This window comes from Solanum dulcamara, chromosome 9 (assembly GCF_947179165.1).
Source record: "Solanum dulcamara chromosome 9, daSolDulc1.2, whole genome shotgun sequence".
Lineage (NCBI taxonomy): Eukaryota > Viridiplantae > Streptophyta > Magnoliopsida > Solanales > Solanaceae > Solanum > Solanum dulcamara.
Genome location: NC_077245.1, coordinates 61,933,831 through 61,953,531, shown reverse-complemented (window position 1 = coordinate 61,953,531; position 19,701 = coordinate 61,933,831). Strand labels below are relative to the sequence as shown.

Below are 19,701 nucleotides of genomic sequence, written 5' to 3'. Positions count from 1 at the left end.
GGAACTCAGTTATGCTTATTCATCGATACATCAAACCTGCTCCAATGAAATGACTCTTTTCCGAAGACTGAGAGTAATTTGTAGGATATATAGATGCAAATTGGGCAGGGTTATCCTTTGACAAACGATCTTACTCTGGATATTACGTTGTAGTTGGGGGAAATTTATTGTTTTGGAAAAGTACGAAACAAATTGTAGTAGCAAGATTGAGTTCTGAAGTAGAATATCAGGCACTAGCTATATGTGAACTCATATGGATCAAGCAACTATATAAAGAATTGAAATTTAGAGAGATTGGTCAATGGAACTTGTGTGTGACAATCAGGTTTTACTTCATAATAGATCAAATCCATTGTTTCGTGAGAGGCCCTAACACTGAGAAATTGACTTTTCATAATAGTAAAGATACAAGTCTCAAGAGACATGTCACAAAGTTCAAGCAATCAAATGATCAACATGCAGATATATTCTCCAAGTCCATTGCCACATATAGAACACGTTATATATGTAGCAAGTTTGGTACATTTGGTTTGTATGCACCAGCTTGAGAGGGAATATTAGAATCTTGTGAATATAGTATGTAGCTTGTTTTGTCCTTTTTAATTATGTATTGTAATTATGTGCTCATTCTCTTTCCTTACCTAAAACATGTACAATTAGTTATTTAAACCTCATTAGCTTAGGGATCAATCAAGCTTTGTTTTCTTTCAATTTCTCTTTCTCGCGGCATCCATGCAGACCAAGCGAAAAATAGGGCAAGTTGGAACAAAAAGATCCAAGTAGGCGATGATGATACAATTTAGTTAGGATTATGTTTTAGTCATGTTAGTATATTTAGCTTAGGCGATGAAGGGAAACCTTGGGGTGACTGATAAAGTTATTTCCATGTGACTAGGAGGTCACCGTTCGAGCTGTGGAAACAGCCTCTTGCAGAAATGCAGGGTAAGGCGCTGTACAATAGACCCTTGTGGTACGGCCCTTCCCTGTACCCTGTGTATAGTGGAAGCTTCGTCCACCGTGCTTCCTCCTTAGTATATTTAGTTTAGGTCCAATGCCTGCTACGAGTCTTATAGGACTGTCAGATTTTTATATTCCAGTAATAAATATAGAGATCTCTGTGTACCTTTTATTATATTTTTATTTTATTTAATATTGGATTAAGATGACCTTAATATATGGACAATGAGAATTCATATAGCCGATCTCAACTTATTTGGGATCGAGACATATTTGTTGTTGTAGTATATATAAAAAATTGAAAACAGAAACTGCCCATGCTAGTTTATCTTGTTTTGTTCCATTGGAAGATATCCTTGATATCTGTTCTTAGTAAATGGTTTTCCACTTTTTGTATGGCTTCATTTGTAAGGTAGTTTTCTCAAACTGGTCGGCAGTCCTCACATTATTTTTCAGTCCATGTTGAAAGTACCTTGTGATTTAAATCACTGACGCCTGAAATGTTGCAAGATACTTTACTACAAATAGCAGACATGTTATTTCCTTGTGAAATGAGAACTTGGATATATAAAGTCGAAAGTACTGGCTTGTATGTAAAAGAGAATTGCAGAATACTACAATCTTGTACTGATCCAAAAAAAATAGAAAGTCGATAGTTGATGATCTATGCATTGTGGTTCTTTTATGTTACTTTCATCTAGTAGTCCATAGGTTTAACAGCCTTACCATTCTCTTATTTTGTTTTGTAACAAGTTTCCTTGTCATTCTCTTTATATTAATTACAATTCTCTCTATATTATATTGTATATGAGACCATAATTAATATTTTTCCAGCCATTTATATGATAATCTAGTTACCTTTCTTACACATATGACTTCTGCTTACCTTTTTCAGAAGCCTCAAAGAACTCTGATTGTTTCTGTCCACTCTGAAGGAGCAGTCAAGGTGCATTGATGATGCTTTAACATTCAAGACCATCTTTCTTTTCATGTCTCTTTTATAGTGACAGTTTCTTTTACAAATACAGATTCTGAGCATCATTGATTCAAGTTGCCATGTATTGAATGGTTTGAAGGGTCCGTACATTTATGATTCTAAAGATAAAAAAAACCAGATAGTGAAGCATGAAAATTCTGCCGACTGCAAAGAGAGAATATTGGTGGACATTCCTTATGTTGGCATCTCTCTAATAAGCTCTATGCCAGAGGTACCTTCTATGGTTGCAAACGAAGATTATTAAAATGTAAGCTTCAATGCAAAATGCTTTTGAGTTGTCATACCATTTATTTTTCAGGAACTATTTTTCGCTTGTGCAAGAGACATTACATTTGATTTCGCACAGAGTGTAGATCAACAGAGATTCTCCTTGCAAATCACATCCTTGCAAATTGATAACCAGTTAACATGTACATCTTACCCTGTCATCTTGTCGTTTGATGTTAGTAAGGGTATTACTAGTGGAACTAGGGCAGAAAGTGTTTTGGAGAGGTCACGGGAACCGGCTCTTTCATTGGTGGTGACAAAGTGGAAGAATCGATATCTGTCACTTGTTTCCTTCGAGCACATAAGTCTAAGGTCTGTAACTTAATCCAAACAAACATACTGGTCTCGAACTCTATCAACATTTATCTGTCGTATCACTGCCTGACTAGTCTATTCTCTTGCAGAGTGGCAGATTGTCATCTTGAACTTGATCAGGATGTAATCTTGAGTCTGTTTGATTTCATTAAAACATTATCTTCAAGGTTGCAGAGCAGAGTGTTACAGCACTCTAATGCAATAGATCATCCTCTTTTTGATGGTGTTTCTATTATGAACACCTCTAACTCCGTAGATTGGGCACTCAAGAAATCAAATGTGAATGAATACTACTCAGTTAATATTCCTGTGTTTCAAGAAAACAGCAATAGGACCTCCTTGCTACCTTCGATAGTCCCTATTGGAGCCCCCTGGCAACAGATTCACCTTCTAGCCAAAAAGCAGAAGAAGATTTATGTTGAGTTGTTTGATGTGGCACCGATCAAGTTGACTTTAAGGTAATTCATATCATGTTTTCATGTGACTTTACTGTAAGCTTATAACATTGAATTACTTCTTGTAGTTTCTCCAGCAGTCCCTGGTTGCTTCGAAATGGAGTGCTTACATCTGGAGAATCTCTTATACATGTAAGGCTATCTGAAGGATGGTGGAAATATGATGATTTTCTAAATTCTTAATCGATGCTTAGTTGTAACAATTAGCTTGAGAAACCATCTTGCAATAATACTGTTTATTGCTAAATATCACTTAGCAAACTTCATTCATATATGTGCTTCTCAAGACACATGACATTGACTTTCACAGAGGGGTCTTATGGCACTTGCTGATATCGAGGGAGCACAAATTCACCTTAAACAAGTAATCCTTTCACATCAGCTAGCTAGCTGGGAATCCGTTCAAGAGATACTTATCGAGCATTACACACGACAATTTCTTCATGAGATGTACAAGGTAAATCTCTGCACACCTTAACTGTCTTCCCTGTTGTTAATCACTTAACCTCTGCTCCTCCTTCAGTAGATGGGTAGATGGAGAATTTCTCTCCAAATTATCACACTCGTGTATAACTCAATTGACTGAACTCCTGTCAGAAGTGTCGGCACCACTCTGTTGCAGTTTTACTACCTCTACCATTCTTGATTCCCTTGAAAAGAAAATTTGAATATGTAAGAGTCATCAGGCTGAGTCAGTGACATGATCTCATCTCTGATAGGGGATTTAAATGGACTAATTTCAGTAGAAGAGTTAGAGAATTTGAACGCTCACATATTCTAAATCTATAAGAAAACATCGTTCTTGATGCTCCTCCAGACCAAACCAGACTGTGCCTTGAATATTCGGTCTAGGTTAGAACATCCCAGTTCTGACTTCTGAATCAAATGTCAACCAGAATTTCAGATCCAAGTATAGAGCTTGAGGAGCTGAGTCTGCACAAGGTCTAGGCTTTGCTTGCACTACATATCTGATCTTGCAATGTGAGCTTCATTGAAATTAGAACAAGCTTCAAGAAGTCTCATTATATTCAACTTGTACTTTAATGTGAAGGGTGTGAAGAGAGGTAATTCCAATAATAGCCTAAGTTTCTCAGTGGATATTTTAAACATTGTTACTCATTCTCAACTAATTTTCTGGTTTTAGGTGGAAGAGTTTTCTCCACTGTCTGTCTTTGTTGTCATGGAAGAGATCCCCAGTTTTGCTATTAGGATACCCTTAGCTGTACAGAATGTAGAGTAAAGAGAAGGGGAGAAGGTCTTATCTTATCTATCAGATGTAAAACATATTTAATTGGTTGGACCAAAATATACTCTGAACTTTGTAATTAGACTAATAGATTGACAATAACGACAACAACAACATACCCAGTGGAATCCCACTAGTGGGGTCTGGGGAGGGTAGGATGTACGCAAACCTTACTACTACCTCATGGAGATAGAGAGGCTTTTTCCAAAAGACCCTCGGCTCGAAAGTCACAGTTCCAAGTACGAGAGAAAAAAACAATATATATATATAGCATAAAGAAAAAAAGAATTAAAAAAAATAATAAATAAATAAAAAGTAAAAATAAAAATAAAATGCAATGCAAAATTTACAAGATAGGAACAATAACTATAGCAAAGTACTGCAATACAACAACAACAACAACAACAACCCAGTGAAATCCCACAATGTGGGGTCTGGGAAGGATAAAGTGTACGCATACCTTACTCGTACCAAGGTAGGACGGCTGTTTCTGAAAGACCCTTGGCTCAATAAAAGCACAAAAGCATAGAAAGAGGTTAGATAAGGCATATATGGGAAAGCAAATAACGAGAGCGACAGAGATAAAATAGAATAATCAAAGTACAGAAAGTGATAGATAATAACAGAAATCAGAGCACAAGAAATTATAGTGTGCTAATGCGCCTACTAATAGGGAGGAATAACGAGACTATGTACTAGCCTTCTACCCTAATGTGGGTCCTCCACACCCTCCTATCTAAGGTCATGTCCTCGGTAAGCTGTAACTGCGCCATGTCCTGTCTAATCACCTCTCCCCAATATTTCTTCGGCCTACCCTTACCTCTCATGAAACCATCCATAGCCAACCTCTCACACCTCCGCACTGGGGCATCTGTGTCTCTCCTCTTCACATGCCCAAACCATCTCAGTCGCATTTTTCACATCTTGTCTTCCACCGAGGCCATTCCTATCTTGTCCCGAATAGCCTCGTTTCTAATCCTGTCGCTCCTGGTATGCCCACACATCCATCTCAACATTTTCATCTCGGCAACTTTCATCTTTGAACGTGAGAGATCTTAACTGGCCAACACTCCGCCCCATATAACATAGCCGGTCTAACCATCGCTTTGTAGAACTTTCCCTTAAGTTGTGGTGGCACCTTCTTGTCACATAGCACACCGGAAGCGAGCCTCCATTTCATCCACCCTGCCCTAATAATGTGTGTGACATCATCGTCAATCTCCCCGCTGCCTTGCATAATAGACCCAAGGCACGCCTAGACCTACGACCACCCTAAACCAACACACAGTAAGACGCCATTCTATCCCTATTAGCCTTTTACCCTAATCTGCGACCTCCACTCTTTTCTATCTAAGGTAATGTCCTTGGTGATATGGAGTACTGCCATATCTTGTCTAATCACCTCTCTTCAATACTTTTTCGGTCTACCCCTACCCCTCCGCATAGCCCCCAAATCCAACCACTCGCACCTCCTAACTGGGGCGTTGACACCCCTCCTCTGCACATGCCCTAACCATCTCACGATTGCACACTTGATTGTCTTGTTGCACATTTTTGTACGGTTACTTCTATGATGTTTTATTCAAGAAGATTGTACTAGTTACCTCATCGTTGGTGCCCATTTTTTCTTCTTCATATGCTGTAACACCCAATGATGGCGTCTGGCTTTCTTTTAGGCATTCCAGATCCTTCACATCATAGTATCTCTCATTATCAACTATCCAAAATGCCTTGGCTGTAACTCTAAAATCTCTATGTAATAAGTCTCTAAGAGAAAGAAAATCATAAGCTTAAAGAAAAGAGAGAAGAACCCTTGGATGATGCAGGGATTAGAGGTGGGGAAACCTAGATATCTTACTATCACTAGAACTGACAAAACATTACTAATGCTTTTGAACTTCAATCCATTTCTCTGAATACCTAAAACGGAAGTAGTTCTAGCTTAAAATAGTATGGAATTGTACTTGCTTTTAAACCGTGAAATAACAAATTTTTGTAATGATGTCATACTTAGTGTGATGATTCATGAAAAACCTTCCCAATTAAGTATTTTTTGTCGCTTAGAGCTACTCAACAACAACATACCCAGTGAAATCCCACAAGTGGGGTCTGGGGAAGGTAGGATGTACGCAGACCTTACCACTACCTCATGGAGGTAGAGAGGCTGTTTCCGAAAGACCCTCGGCTCAGAGCTACTCAGATGAGCTAAATCTGTTGGTTTCTGTGAGTATCCATTTGCCTATGTTGGTATATGATTCGAAGAGCCAAGCTTTGATTTATTATCCTCAATCTGATAGTTCATTTATTAATTGGACGACTTGTTTCTTGCAATGGTCTTCTTAGTGGTCATGGACAGTGAAATACGGTCATTTGCTGCAGGTATTTGGTTCAGCAGGAGTTATCGGAAATCCTATGGGGTTTGCAAGGAGCATGGGTCTTGGCCTTAAAGATTTCTTGTCAGCTCCTGTACAAAGTGTTTTCCAGGTACTTATGCATTATCTACTCTTTTATCCTTCCAACTAGCTGTAAAGCCCGGCTCTTTCTGCAGACTCGTGCAGGGTTTATTAAAGGCATGGCACAAGGGACCTCTAGTCTTTTGAGTAACACCGTCTATGCCTTAAGTGATGCTGCCACCCAATTCAGCAAAGCTGCGCACAAGGTACTTTTGCATCAAGCAACATTTTCAAACTCTGTATTTTATCTGACCCTCATATTAATTCACTTCATCTTGTAGGGTATCGTGGCATTTACTTTTGATGATCAGGCTGTCAGAAATATGGAAAGACACCAAAAGGGAATATCATCCCATAGCAAAGGGGTGATAAATGAATTTTTAGAGGTATATTATTTTCAGTTCTTAGTTCGCATGGGCATAGCGGCCTGTTTCACTTCCTCTTTTTTTCCTTTGACTCTTCATGCCTTTAGAATACTATTGCTTCTTGGAGTCTCACTGTATCTCATGTGTGTCAAGACGTCACTGCTAAAGATGGATTGGTGTGTATTGAGAGTTAATCTCTTGCAATTTTGATTCATTTCTTTTTCGCAATTCATACCTATGAATGGTTGAAAGAAGACCTGCAGGGTGGCAAAAGAGGTATTTGTCAAAAGAGGGAAATGAAGTCTTCATCAAGAGCACCCTGTTGAGCATTCGCACTTGCTTTATGTCTTTGCTACAAGCACCGGCTAGCGTGATTGGAAAAAATGGAGAGTTTACAAAGAAATTTCCTTTGGAACTCGGCCGATAGATCGAGAAAATTTCACTTAGTGTGTTGGAGAACTGCTACGGGTACAAAGCAATTGGGGTGTCTCAGGGTTAAAGATCTTCGGGTGTTTAATAGGGCTTTGCTAGGGAAGTGGCTTTGGAGATTTGGAATAGAAGAGCACGCACTATGGAGAGAGGTGATAGCAGAAAAACATTTAGTTATGGAAGGGGGTGGAGAGTTGGAAACATTACTACTCCTTTTGGGTGCGGCCTCTGGAGAAATATCTTGAAGGGGTGGGAAGAATTTAGTGGAAACATACTTTCAAGGTGGTGGATGGGAGAAGGGCTAGTTTCAGGGGGCACAAGTGGTGCAGTGATAACACCTTGAGAGCCTCATATCCAAACATTCATAGTATTTCATGTCAAAGGGAGATGAGAGTCAAATAAATTCGGAAGATGCAAGAAGGAAATGCTCTCTGGGATCTTCAATTTAGGAGAAATCTTCAAGATTGGGAGACGAAGGAATTGCAAAACTTCCTTGAGGCACTACCAACAAACTCCATCCTTGGAAATTCACGATTCTTGGTGATCATTGCTCAGTAAAGTATCCTTACGCCAAGATGCTCACAAGAGATGAGACAGTTTTCCTGCACGATATAGTTTGGATTCCCAGCGCACCAAGGTATATTTCTTCGTATGGATGGCAACAAGAGCAGCTATTTTGACAATCGAGAATTTGATGAAAAGGACGATCACATATGTTGGTGAGCTTTATGTCCAAAAACTCGGGATAGGGAGTGGATCACCTTTTTGGAACATTGTCAGGTTGCTGTTTTGTTTTTTTAGTAGAAACCATTTAGCCATTTAGCCATGGCTAAATGGAAGTGGAATAAATAAACTCAAGTAAGTACAAATCTGGAATCCAGAAAGAAAACAAACAAAACAACAAAAAACTAGGCAGAAAATAAAAACAAAGAGGCCAAAAGTGCCTCTAGAACAAGATGGAGGAAGCTATATGCTAGGTGATAGAAGATCATTGCAACAAATCCAGTAGCCTCAGTTTGATGTCATCTCAAGTCACCTCAACGCTCTCACCAGGTGCTATGATATCAAAACTAGTTGAAATGGCCTTCAGGCTCAAATGGAAAATGCAGTGGTGCCCTCTGTCATCATCAAGCAGCAACCTCAGATGAATATTGTATACTATAGGTTTGTAACTTGAAACCTGTCCTGTGAACACTATTGTTTCATTCTTCAATTGTCTTCCTCCAGTAGATTGAACTCAAGAGTTAATACCACACTCTAGATAGAAGGCCATTAGTTTATGAATCCGCAGAGTTCTACTGTATTGAGTTTATCTGGTTTATTGCACTCCATATTATTTTTTATCTGTAAGAGCCTGGAGCTGTATCAGTCATTGCTGATTGCTGCCTGACCTCTGCCTTCCTTACATGTTTTGTCTCAGTCTGGTGCCTTTCTCTTGATCATCCTGACTCCCAAATTTTGAATCGGTGTCTTGTCTACATTATATCCTCTTTGCTTCAATTGGTAGTTCCTGATATGAAAGAAACTGCTTGTACCTGCAAAATTAAAAACCATGTTAGTGAAAAATCAGCCAGAGTGTTTTCTTCTCTGAGAGTGTGAGCAAATTGGATATGTATGTCCCTTCATCCTCCATGTATTTATCTCCTTCAATGTCATGCTTATACTCCATGGAGTCTCCCATTTTCCATCTACAATCTTCTTCATTGTCAAAGAGTCAGTTTCCATGATCAGTGGCAGTAATTGATTACATACACAGTATATTCCCTTTGACATTGCTCTTGCCTCTGCATATAAACATATTGCATCTGCTATCTGACTGGCACTGGCATACATAAAATCCCCTCTGTGATTTCTGATGCAATAGGCTGTAGAGCTTGGTCTGGGTTGCCTCTGGACGCCCCATCTGTATCACAGTTAAACCATTCTTGTAGAGGAAAAGACCATTGCACAAGTCTTGCAGTAATCTGTGCCTGTATCCCTCCAAATATTGCACCATTTGGGGCCATGAGAAGGACATTATGTAGCCAAGGATACAAAATTCTTGCCAGCTTATGTATGTTCATGCTTATATCTCATGTATGACTCTCCTCCAAGACATTGAACCTCCACGTATTAATATGTTCCTCCTCTTCCATAGCTGCCAACAGATAATTGACGGTGCAGACTAGAATATTGGCTTGAGTTTAGTTGCACACATTATGTTCCACCATTGAACCACTGCCTGTTGAACTTGTACAACAGGACCTTGTACTCCAGTTGCAGTAGTAAACAGTAGTAAAATATCTCCAAATACTGGAAGCAAAGTTGCCTGTAAGTAATAAATGTGTATTGTCTCCTGCTGAGGTTGTAGACAGCACCTACATATCGAGACAATATCAAAACCACACCTTGCTAGAACCTCGTCAACTGGTAGCTTGAACTTCCATAGCCTCCATAAGAAAAAAGATATTTTGATAGGAACCCCTTTTGACCACAGCAATTTGTAATGCCAAGAATAATGTTCCTTTTGCCTCATTATCTGCCATGCATTACTCGCTCTAAATTTTTCAGTAATTGTTGGCATCCACCGTGGTTTGTCCCACTTTCCAGTATTTTCACTAAGAATTAGTTCCTCTGGCAGTTTCTGTTGTAACCTTTGAAAATTCTAGTTTCTTCATTCATGAAATACTTCAGATCATCTATTTGAAAGTTTGGTTCTGCCACAAAGCTGAGAGCTCTCAGTTTGGTCCAGTTATTATACCAGATATTGGATGAACTGCTCCCACCAGATCTCCTATTCTATTTCATCTCTAGCTTCCAACATTTTCTTCCATAATTGAGATCCTCCTGTACATTGCACCACAGTTGGAATGTGTTTCTTGCAGTACTTATTCCATATAAAAATTTTCCATAGTGATCTAGTTTTGAATCTCCACCATAGTGTAGCAAACATAGCTTTAGAGACATCAAGGAGACCTAAATCCAAATCCACCTTTCTCCTTTGATAGGCATAGTTTTAACCAGGCTGACATGTGCCTACTTCTTCCCTCCTCCCTGTATCCAAAAGAACCTAGCAAACATTCTACGGAACTCATATATTGTGAATTTAGGAGGTACCACTGCAGACAATAAAGACATAGCCATGCTTTGCAGCACATTGTTGATAAACTCTGTTTTTCCTCCAAATGACAGTAATTTCCCTTTCCAGTTTTGAAGTTTATCTTTCACTTTTTTCAGCAGTTCATTGTAGTATGCTTTCCTCTTTCTAGCATGTGTAATTGGATACCCCAATTATTTTGAAGGGAACTGTCAACCCACAAATCCAGTGCAATTCTCCGCTTCTTCCACCAGGGTTGTTGCTACAATTTGATGCATATAGAAGGAAGTTTTTCTTCCATTGATAAATTGTCCTGATATTTTCTCATACTCCATGTCTGGTGAATTTCTTTCAGCAGAGGCATGATGGTGTCATCACATAAGCTAAGTGGTTCAAATTTGAACTCCATTTAGGCATCCCATAACTGTGATATAGACTATTCTCAGAAAGTGCATTAAGAGCTCTAGACAATACTCTGGTAAAATAAACCTGATAATCCATCTGGACCACAAGCATGTGCCTTTCTCAGATCAAACACAGCCTTTCTGACGGCTTCTATTGTAAGGGGTTGCACACACTAGCTCAATACTGTCGGTCGCTATCATGTCTGAAATGTGATCTAATAAAGAGAAATTTGCTCCCTCTTCCTCTTATGTTATTTGTCTTTCATAGAATTGCACTGCCTCATCTTCCATCTGTTGTTCTTCTTCAAGCTAGGCCCTATTAATACTTTGTATCTATTAACCTGCAATCTCTTTCTCCAACCTTTCACTAGATTGTGGAAGAATATAGTATTTCTATCACCTTCTGCAAACCAGGTGATTCCTGCTTTTTGCCTTCAAATTCCTCCTCAAAGTGGAAGTATTTTTTTCTTTTTTGCCTTAGCTTGTTGCATCACCATCTTGTTTACATTTGAGGGTTCTTCTTCAAATAATTTCCCTTTGATCTGTACAATATCTTCCCTAATATTGAGTTGCTTGAATATGTCCCCATATGAATCTTTACTCCTTTTGGTAAGTGCCTTTTTACCTGCTTTTTCTTGTGCTTAAATATCCAGAAAGGATTCCCCATTTCAGCTGTATTCCAGTACTGTCGCACAGTATCTAGGAAAGACTCATGTTCAACCCAAAAAGTCAGGAATTTGAGTGGTCTAATGATATTATGTTCCTGATCACAAAAGTAATGAATACAAGAGCATATGATCTGATCCAGTTCTAGACTAGTGATCTACTTCAATGTGTGCAATCCCATTTTGCAATAGTGGATCAACTACAATTTTGTCTAGTCTCTTGAAGATGCACTCATCTGCAGACCTTCCATTCCACCAGGTTAATGCACTCCCTTTGAAACTCACCTCACCACCTATAATTCACAAGGAATTAACACTGAAAGCAAAATTTCCATATTCTTGAAGGTAAACTGGCAGACCTCCATTTTTTTCTTCTTCATTCCAGACAACACTAAAATCCCCTCCAACCAACCAAGGTAGAGTATTGGTATTTGCTAACAGGTAGATACTGCTCCATAGAAAGAGTCTTTCATTTGCATCACATTTAGCATAAACCAGTGTTATAAGCATATATCTCTGTTGATCCTGCAAGTATAGTTTGAGTGTTACCTACTGCTCTGTATCACTAATAACTTCTACATTTACACTGTGATCCACAAAGTACCATATCTTTATCAGTATTTTTTCCTTTGTCAATTGTATTCTTTTCAGAATCCTCAGTGGTAAATACCCGATTGTCTTTAACAGCATTCTAGTTTCCTTGATCTCCTACCACTTTGCCACTAGATAGAATCCTTGGCGGGAATTTCTTCTGTGTCCATGATGTTGGAGCTTTCATGTTGCTTGTCAAAATCTTCATATTCAGGTCTCAACTCCGGATGTACAATTCTACAACCTTCCTTGTTATGTGAGAAATATAGGAGAAAAATATTATTGAATTGTGTATCTCTATTATTACACATAGACCATATTTATAGACACTACAATATAATCCTTTACCAAGTAGGATACTATTTACTATTTTTATTCCTATTACTATTCATATTGTTATTCCTACACTAAGTAGGACTGTATATACCTATTCCTATTCTAACACTTCCCCTCAAGCTAGTGCATACAAGTCATATGTCCCTAGCTTGTTACAAATGTAATTAATACGAGGACCGATGAGGGGCTTGGTGAGATATCTGCAAGTTGATCACTCGACTTCACAAAATTGACAGTCAATCCCAATGTGCTTTGTCTTCTCATGAAATACTATATTTGATGCATAAGGCCAGTCAATTTCAATATGCTTGGTTTTTTCATGCAATACTGGATTTGGGGCATAATGTCGATAAAACACAGACTGATAAATTCTTGAATTGCAGTGTTGAACTTTTCAAACCAAGCTTGAGAAGACTGTTTCAGACCATACACAATCGACATACAAGACTACCAAACTCCCCCTGAGCAACAAAATTAGGTGGTTGCTCCATATAGACTTATTCCTCGAAATAATCATGGAGTAAAACATTCTTAATGTTCAACTGATTAAAAGTCCAATTACGACAACCATAGATAGAAAAAGGAACATATGTTAGTTTAGCCACGAGAGAGAAAACATCACTCTAATCCAGCCTAAATATCTGAGTATATCTTCTTTTTTTTTGGGCAAAAGTAATCATAAAACTAGTCGGAACATGCTCATGCGCTGGATTATTAGATTTGATGCTTGAAAGTAGTCACAATCTAAGAAAATAAAATTATATGGGTAGGGTCAGAATGATGGCATGACCCTACTGAGAAAGAGAATGATATGGGTAGGTCAGAATGATGGCGCGACCCTACTGAAAAATAAAAATTATATGGGTAGGGTCGTAATGATGGCACGACCCTACACAAATAAGAAAGTAATCACTGAAAAGATAGCACGATGCTACGCAAATCGGATATGAAAATGTAGTCACCGGAAAGATGGCACGGTGCTACACAAATTGGATATGAGAAAGTAGTCACCGAAAAGATGGCACAGTGCTACACAAATAAGATATGAAAAAATAGTCACCGGAATGATGTACAGTGCTACATAATCATGTTCAATCTATATTGAATTATGTATCTATATTATTACACAGAGACCCTATTTATAGATACTACAATACAATCCTTTACCAAGTAGGATACTATTTACTATTTCTATTCCTATCAATTTTCCTATTTCTATTCCTACTCTAAGTAGGATTGTATATACCTATTTCTATTCTAACAGACATGTAGTTTACACTCTTTGCAATACTTGGTCTTAACTCCAAATGTAAAATTGTCAGGTTGCTGCAAGGTTATGGTGGGTGATTCTGATATGGTTTGGACTACTATGGACTATTCAGGGATGATAAAAGACAATTTTTTTCAGTTTGCCTTTTAAAAGAGCAGAAGAGAAGACAGAGGATATGGGACATCGCTCCATTAGTTCTTATGTAGCTAGTATGGAGAGAGAAATAAAAGATATTTTGACGGAATTGAACATGATTTTGTATGTTGAAGAATAGCCTTTACTTATTTTGGAAGAGTGTAGGGCATGGCAGTTTTGGAGTGGCTGTTGTCGTTTTTAAGATGGCCAAAATGCCCGAAAATTGGAGGTGGAATACAACGGTTACGTTGTATAAGAACAAGGGTGACATTTAGAACTATAACAACTTTAGGGGTATAAAGTCACTAAGCCACACTAAGAAAGTTTGGGAGAAGGTGGTGGAGATAAGGGTAAAGCGGGGCGTGTCTATTTTTGAGAACCAGTTCAGATCCATGTTGGAGCGTTCAGCTCAGAAACCATTCATCTTTTAAGGAGACTGGTGGAGTAGTATAGGGAAAGGAGGAGGGACTTACACATGGTGTTCATCGACCTTGAAAAGGCATACGAGAAAGTCCCGAGGGAGGTTCTATGGAGATGCCCAAAGGCAAGAGGTATACTTGTGGTATTCACTAATGCGATTAAGGACATGTATGTTGGAACCAAGACCGGAATAAGGACAGTGGGAGTAGTCTCGGAGCACTTTCCAATTGTGATGGGGTTGAACTGGGGTACCCATTTTTGTTTGCCTTAGTGATTGATGTATTGATGCAGCAAATCCAAGGTTAGGTGTTTAGTGTATGTTATTTGCAGATGGCATGGTTTTGATGGATGAGACTCACGAAAGAATTAATGCTAAGTTGGAGATTTGGAGACAAACTATGGAGTCTAAAAGATTTGGGTTGAGCAGGACCAAGACAGAAATCTTGGGGTGTAAGTTTAGTGACAAAACGTATAACGTTGGTGTGGAAGTGATACTTGATACCCACATCATCAAAGAGAGGAAGTTTCAAGTTTTTTGGGATTATTATTCAAGGTAGTGGGAAGATGATGATGATGTCACATTGTATTGGTACAGGGAGGATGAAATGGAGGCTCATATCCATGGTCTTGTGTGATAAGAAGGTGCCACCAAAACTTGAAGGCAAGTTCTATAGGGTGGTGGTTAGACCAGATATGTTGTATGGGGCAGAGTGTTGGCCAGTCAACAATTCTCATGTTCAGAAGATGAAAGTTACAGAAATGAGAATGTTGAGATGGATGTGTGGGCTTACTAGGAGAGATAGCATTAGAAATGAAGATATCCGGGATAAGGTGGAAGTAGCCTCAGTGGAGGATAAGATGCGAGAAGCAAGACTAGGATGGTTGGAACATGTGAAGAGATGCATGGATGCCCAGTGTGGAGGTGTGAGAGGCTGGTTATGGATTCTTTCAGGAGAAACAGAGGTAGTCCAAAAAAGTCGTGGGGAGAGGTAATTAGACAAGATATGTCTCAACTTCAGCTTATCGAGGACATGATCTAGGTATGGAGGACACAGATTAGGGTATAGGGAAAGTAGATAGTTGATTGGTCTCACTTACCCTTTCATACTAATAGTCGTAGTAGTCATAGTAGTTTCTTGGTTTTCCATTTCTGTTACTATCTATTGTTTCGTCTACTTCGACTATTATATTATTTTATTGTAGTTACTTCTTTTGTCAGCATGCTTTGTCATGCTATCTTAAATATTTTGTCGTAGCTTCTTCACTTCGGTATTTCTTTTCCCGGACTGCTTTTCAATGTTTCCTTGAGCCGAGGTCTTTTGGAAACAACCTATCTACCTTTCAAGGTAGGGGTAAGATATCTGCACACACTATCCTCCGGAGACCCCATTTGTGGGAATACACGGGGTATGCTGTTATGTTTGGTGCACCCATGAGATTCCTATTTGTTCGGATGAATATGTGCCCATGGTAGAGAACCATCTACTTTTGTAGGTTCTCTTTTTTGGTTTACTACTTTAATACGGGAGTTTCCCTTCTTTTATTAATGAAATTATTCCTTGATTAAAAAATAAAATAAAAATTGGTACCTATTCTTGATTTGCAGGGTCTGACTGGTCTATTGCAATCACCTATTAAAGGGGCAGAGAGACATGGCCTTCCAGGAGTTCTCTCAGGTATCAAGTTTATCCATGCTATTCTTCTAGTCGCTGTTACAGGAAAATTGAACCTCCTGCGAAGTGACAGGACTTCTCTCAGATAATATATTTCTTCTTGCAGGTATAGCTCTTGGAGTGACAGGACTGGTGGCAAGACCAGCAGCCAGTATCCTTGATATCACCGGCAAAACTGCACAAAGCATCAGAAATCGGAGCAAACTTCATAATCTGGGATCTCATCGCTTTAGAGTCCGATTGCCAAGGCATTTAAATAGAGAACTTCCTTTACGGCCTTACTCTTGGGAAGAAGCAATTGGAGTATCTGTACTTAGAGAGGCTGAAGATCATGTTAAGCTCAAAGACGAAATATTAGTAGTGTGTAAAGCTCTTAGACATGATGGGAAGTTTGTTATCCTCACTGAGAGACTTATATTGCTCGTGTTTTGCCCCAGTATAGTAAAATACAGAATGCCTGAGTTTCAAGGAGTGCCTGCTAACCCAGAGTGGTTGGTAGAAACAGAAATCGGGATGGATAGTGTAATTCATGCTGATAACGACGACAATGAGGTTCACATTGTGGGAAGTAGCTCAGACGCATTGTTAAGGCAGAACCATATTTCACATAAAAGAAGCTGGGGAACAAAGGGAAAGAGATGGAACAACAATCCTCGCACTTCACTTCCGCTACTCCAGACTAATTTGGTTTTCACATCAAAAGATGAAGCAGAGGACTTCCTGCAGGTACTTCTATCAACAATTGACAAAGCAAAAGAGCAAGGTCGGAGTTCTGTGCATCTTCTTCATCAAAGTAGCCTTAGACAACTATAGAAAGATGTAAAGGATCCAAGTAATTTTCCATATGTACATTGTACATTATGTATATAATCTACTTTACCCCCCTTCTGTTAATCTGTGTCCATAACTGTTCAATTAGTGTAGACTTCCAATTCTTTGAAGGCACAGCCGTTAACGAAAATTCTTCCAAGTTTATTTGTCTCTTCAATACTCAATTCTTGTATTTCTGTATATTGAGCTTTGAAACCCAACACCAAAAACCTGGGAAATTCACTTCATCAGAGAATTGTACAAATGGTTTTCTTTCCATGCCCTTCTCTCCCAGACTATTCGTAAATCAACAATAGGTTGAAGCAAAATTAAATGAAATTGTGTAGCATTTTATTTTATTTTTGGCAGGTGGATATACAGAAAATGATGGGCACTACGAAATTTTACGCTAGTTCGATATTGTATATTGGTTGAGTTGCGATGCATGGTGGTGTGATTGCAGCTCTTAGGAAATCTTCCAATTTTAATTATATTTTGGGAAATTCACGTCTTAATTCATAAGGTATAAGTTTTAACCCCTGAACCCTGATTGATTTCTGTTTTCACGGAGATCAAAATTCAACCATAGAAACCCAGACATTGAATTATCGAAGGGTCATTAGCAGGAATGCCCCTGTTTTGGGGTGGACTTAATTGTTGCTCCTCAAACTTGTGGTGTTTGATATTTGTCTTTAATATTAAAATAAAATTGCAAGGCACATGTTCTGCCTTATAAGACATAAATTCAGCTTTAGAATATTATGTCTTAAAAAAATCACACAAGTTTTATGTTACGTAAGAAAGAAGAAAAAAAAGGCCATTGGTCATATGTTTACAAGTAAAGGGCTAATATGTCACATGTTATAATTATCGAGATGTAGGGTAAGACGGGGAAGTGAATTAAAAAGGACTTCGGAGAGGGTGTAAATAAAGAAAATAGGATATAAGTCTTAAATATATAGTAAAAGAGGCTCTTTTTTAATTAGGATTATGCTCATTTAAAACATAAATTTATATATACCCTAAAGTTTGGGTATTTGCATAAAGGCCTAAGATATAAAAGTAAAAAGTGCCAAAATTCCCCCGCATCCGCACTTCAACAGCTCAAGAAGTGAAAAATGCTTTTTTAGGTAGGTATCTTTATCCTTTTCAAATTCTTATTTATTTATTTTTTGAGATAAGTGTCAAAAATACACCTAAATTATCCCTTTATTTTGAGTTTCATACCTAAATTATTGATAGTGTGAGTTTCATACCTAAACTATCACTTCTCAATTCTATGAAACACAATAAAAGAGAGAGGTGTGTTTCTCAAACTAAGAAGTGATAGTTTAGGTATGAAACTCACACTCTCAATAGTTTAGGCATGAAACTCAAAAAAGATGGATAGTTTAGGTGTATTTTTGACACTTCTCTTTTTTTTTTAATCTTAGCATATCACAATCTTTCAAGCAACTTGATACTCTTAAACAAGGAATCATTTATCTTCATAATAAATCTGCATTTATCTTTTTCTCTGATTTGAGGTGACATTTTAACTTTTGAATTTTTTGTGAAATGTTATTCTTTTGAATTTTTAATAAGCAACGTCTAGTTGTTTTTAGTAAGCGCAAAATATTTATACAAAGACTTAAATATTTGCATGTTGTTTAAATAATTGTATGGTGTTTACATAAATATTGATATTTCTTTGAACACCCTCATTGTAATTACATTTTAAAATGCTCATTCTGATGTATTTAAACATTAATATATAGTTTTAACAACTGCATGATGTTTATACTAAGAGTTTGCACTGTACAAACATGCTTCATGTAAATAACCATATATTGTTTAAACATCCATATGTTGTTTACACCAAAAAAAATTATATATATTGATTATAATATTATCACTATTTTTAATATATGTATCTTTAAAATATTTGTAGGAGTTGTGATAATTAATGGAGGATCAAATACTACTAGAAATTGATTTAAATGGTGAATGGATAGAGACCAATAAGTGTTATAATAGAAAGTCGAAGGACAGTCATACCTTACCGATACGGGTGAGAAAAGATGTTACATATGATGAGTTTGTTAATACTAGGTGTAAGTTATATTGTGAGTCGAAGAATATTTTAGTAACTTACATGTTCGACATTGTTGCATTGCAAAAAGCTCCTCTTTTAAAAAAATAAAAAGGATGATGATGATTTGGACTTCTCTTTATCTGATATTGATAACGCTGGTCTTCGACCCCTTCTCAAAATAAATGTGATTGAAATTGATCCTTTAAAAGTTTCACAATTTTAAAAAAGTACCTGGAGTGTTTCCTGATATGATAAAGTTGGGCTTCGTGGTGACAATGGAAAGTTTACTACTCCCTCCGTCTCAATTTATGTGATCGTCTTTGACTGGGCATGAAATTAAAGAATGAAAGCAAGACTTATGAAACTTGTTGTCTAAAACAAGTGGCTATAAATCATCTCATTAAAGAATAAAACGAAAAGCTTAACGTTAAGATGTTAACAAAATACAAAAAAGGAATCATTCTTTTTTGACTAACTAAAAAAAATATTACATAAATTGGGACAGAGAAAATATTAGAAGTGTTTATCATATGATTGCTTTAAACAATAGAAAAGGTGCAACAAAATGACTAACATTGATTCTCCATTAGATTTCAAATGCATTTGGAAAAATCAACCCTCTTAACAAAGTTAAATTCTTAATTTAGATAGTCTCTCAAAACAGAATGTCCATTACACAGCTCCTCAACGAAAGAGGTATTACCAACACCACCATATGCCATGCATGCAGTCAAGAACCTAAAAATATACAACACATAATGGT

The 19,701-nt window shown here is 37.7% G+C and overlaps 1 protein-coding gene across 4 annotated transcripts in view; it reads left to right on the top strand.

Annotated features, from left to right (window-relative positions):
- LOC129903848 (uncharacterized) overlaps positions 1 to 17,143 on the top strand; it is a 106,339-nt gene extending 89,196 nt beyond the window's left edge. For all 4 annotated transcript variants that reach the window (XM_055979363.1, XM_055979362.1, XM_055979364.1 and 1 more), the window contains 11 exons: positions 1,853 to 1,903; positions 1,986 to 2,165; positions 2,253 to 2,533; positions 2,626 to 2,994; positions 3,060 to 3,123; positions 3,302 to 3,448; positions 6,617 to 6,721; positions 6,786 to 6,896; positions 6,972 to 7,076; positions 15,988 to 16,057; positions 16,161 to 17,143. In XM_055979363.1, coding sequence (XP_055835338.1) covers positions 1,853 to 1,903; positions 1,986 to 2,165; positions 2,253 to 2,533; positions 2,626 to 2,994; positions 3,060 to 3,123; positions 3,302 to 3,448; positions 6,617 to 6,721; positions 6,786 to 6,896; positions 6,972 to 7,076; positions 15,988 to 16,057; positions 16,161 to 16,867 — 2,190 coding nt within the window. In that variant the 3' untranslated portion in view covers positions 16,868 to 17,143. The remainder of the gene's footprint in view (positions 1 to 1,852; positions 1,904 to 1,985; positions 2,166 to 2,252; positions 2,534 to 2,625; positions 2,995 to 3,059; positions 3,124 to 3,301; positions 3,449 to 6,616; positions 6,722 to 6,785; positions 6,897 to 6,971; positions 7,077 to 15,987; positions 16,058 to 16,160) is intronic.
- The last annotated feature ends 2,558 nt before the right edge of the window (positions 17,144 to 19,701 follow it).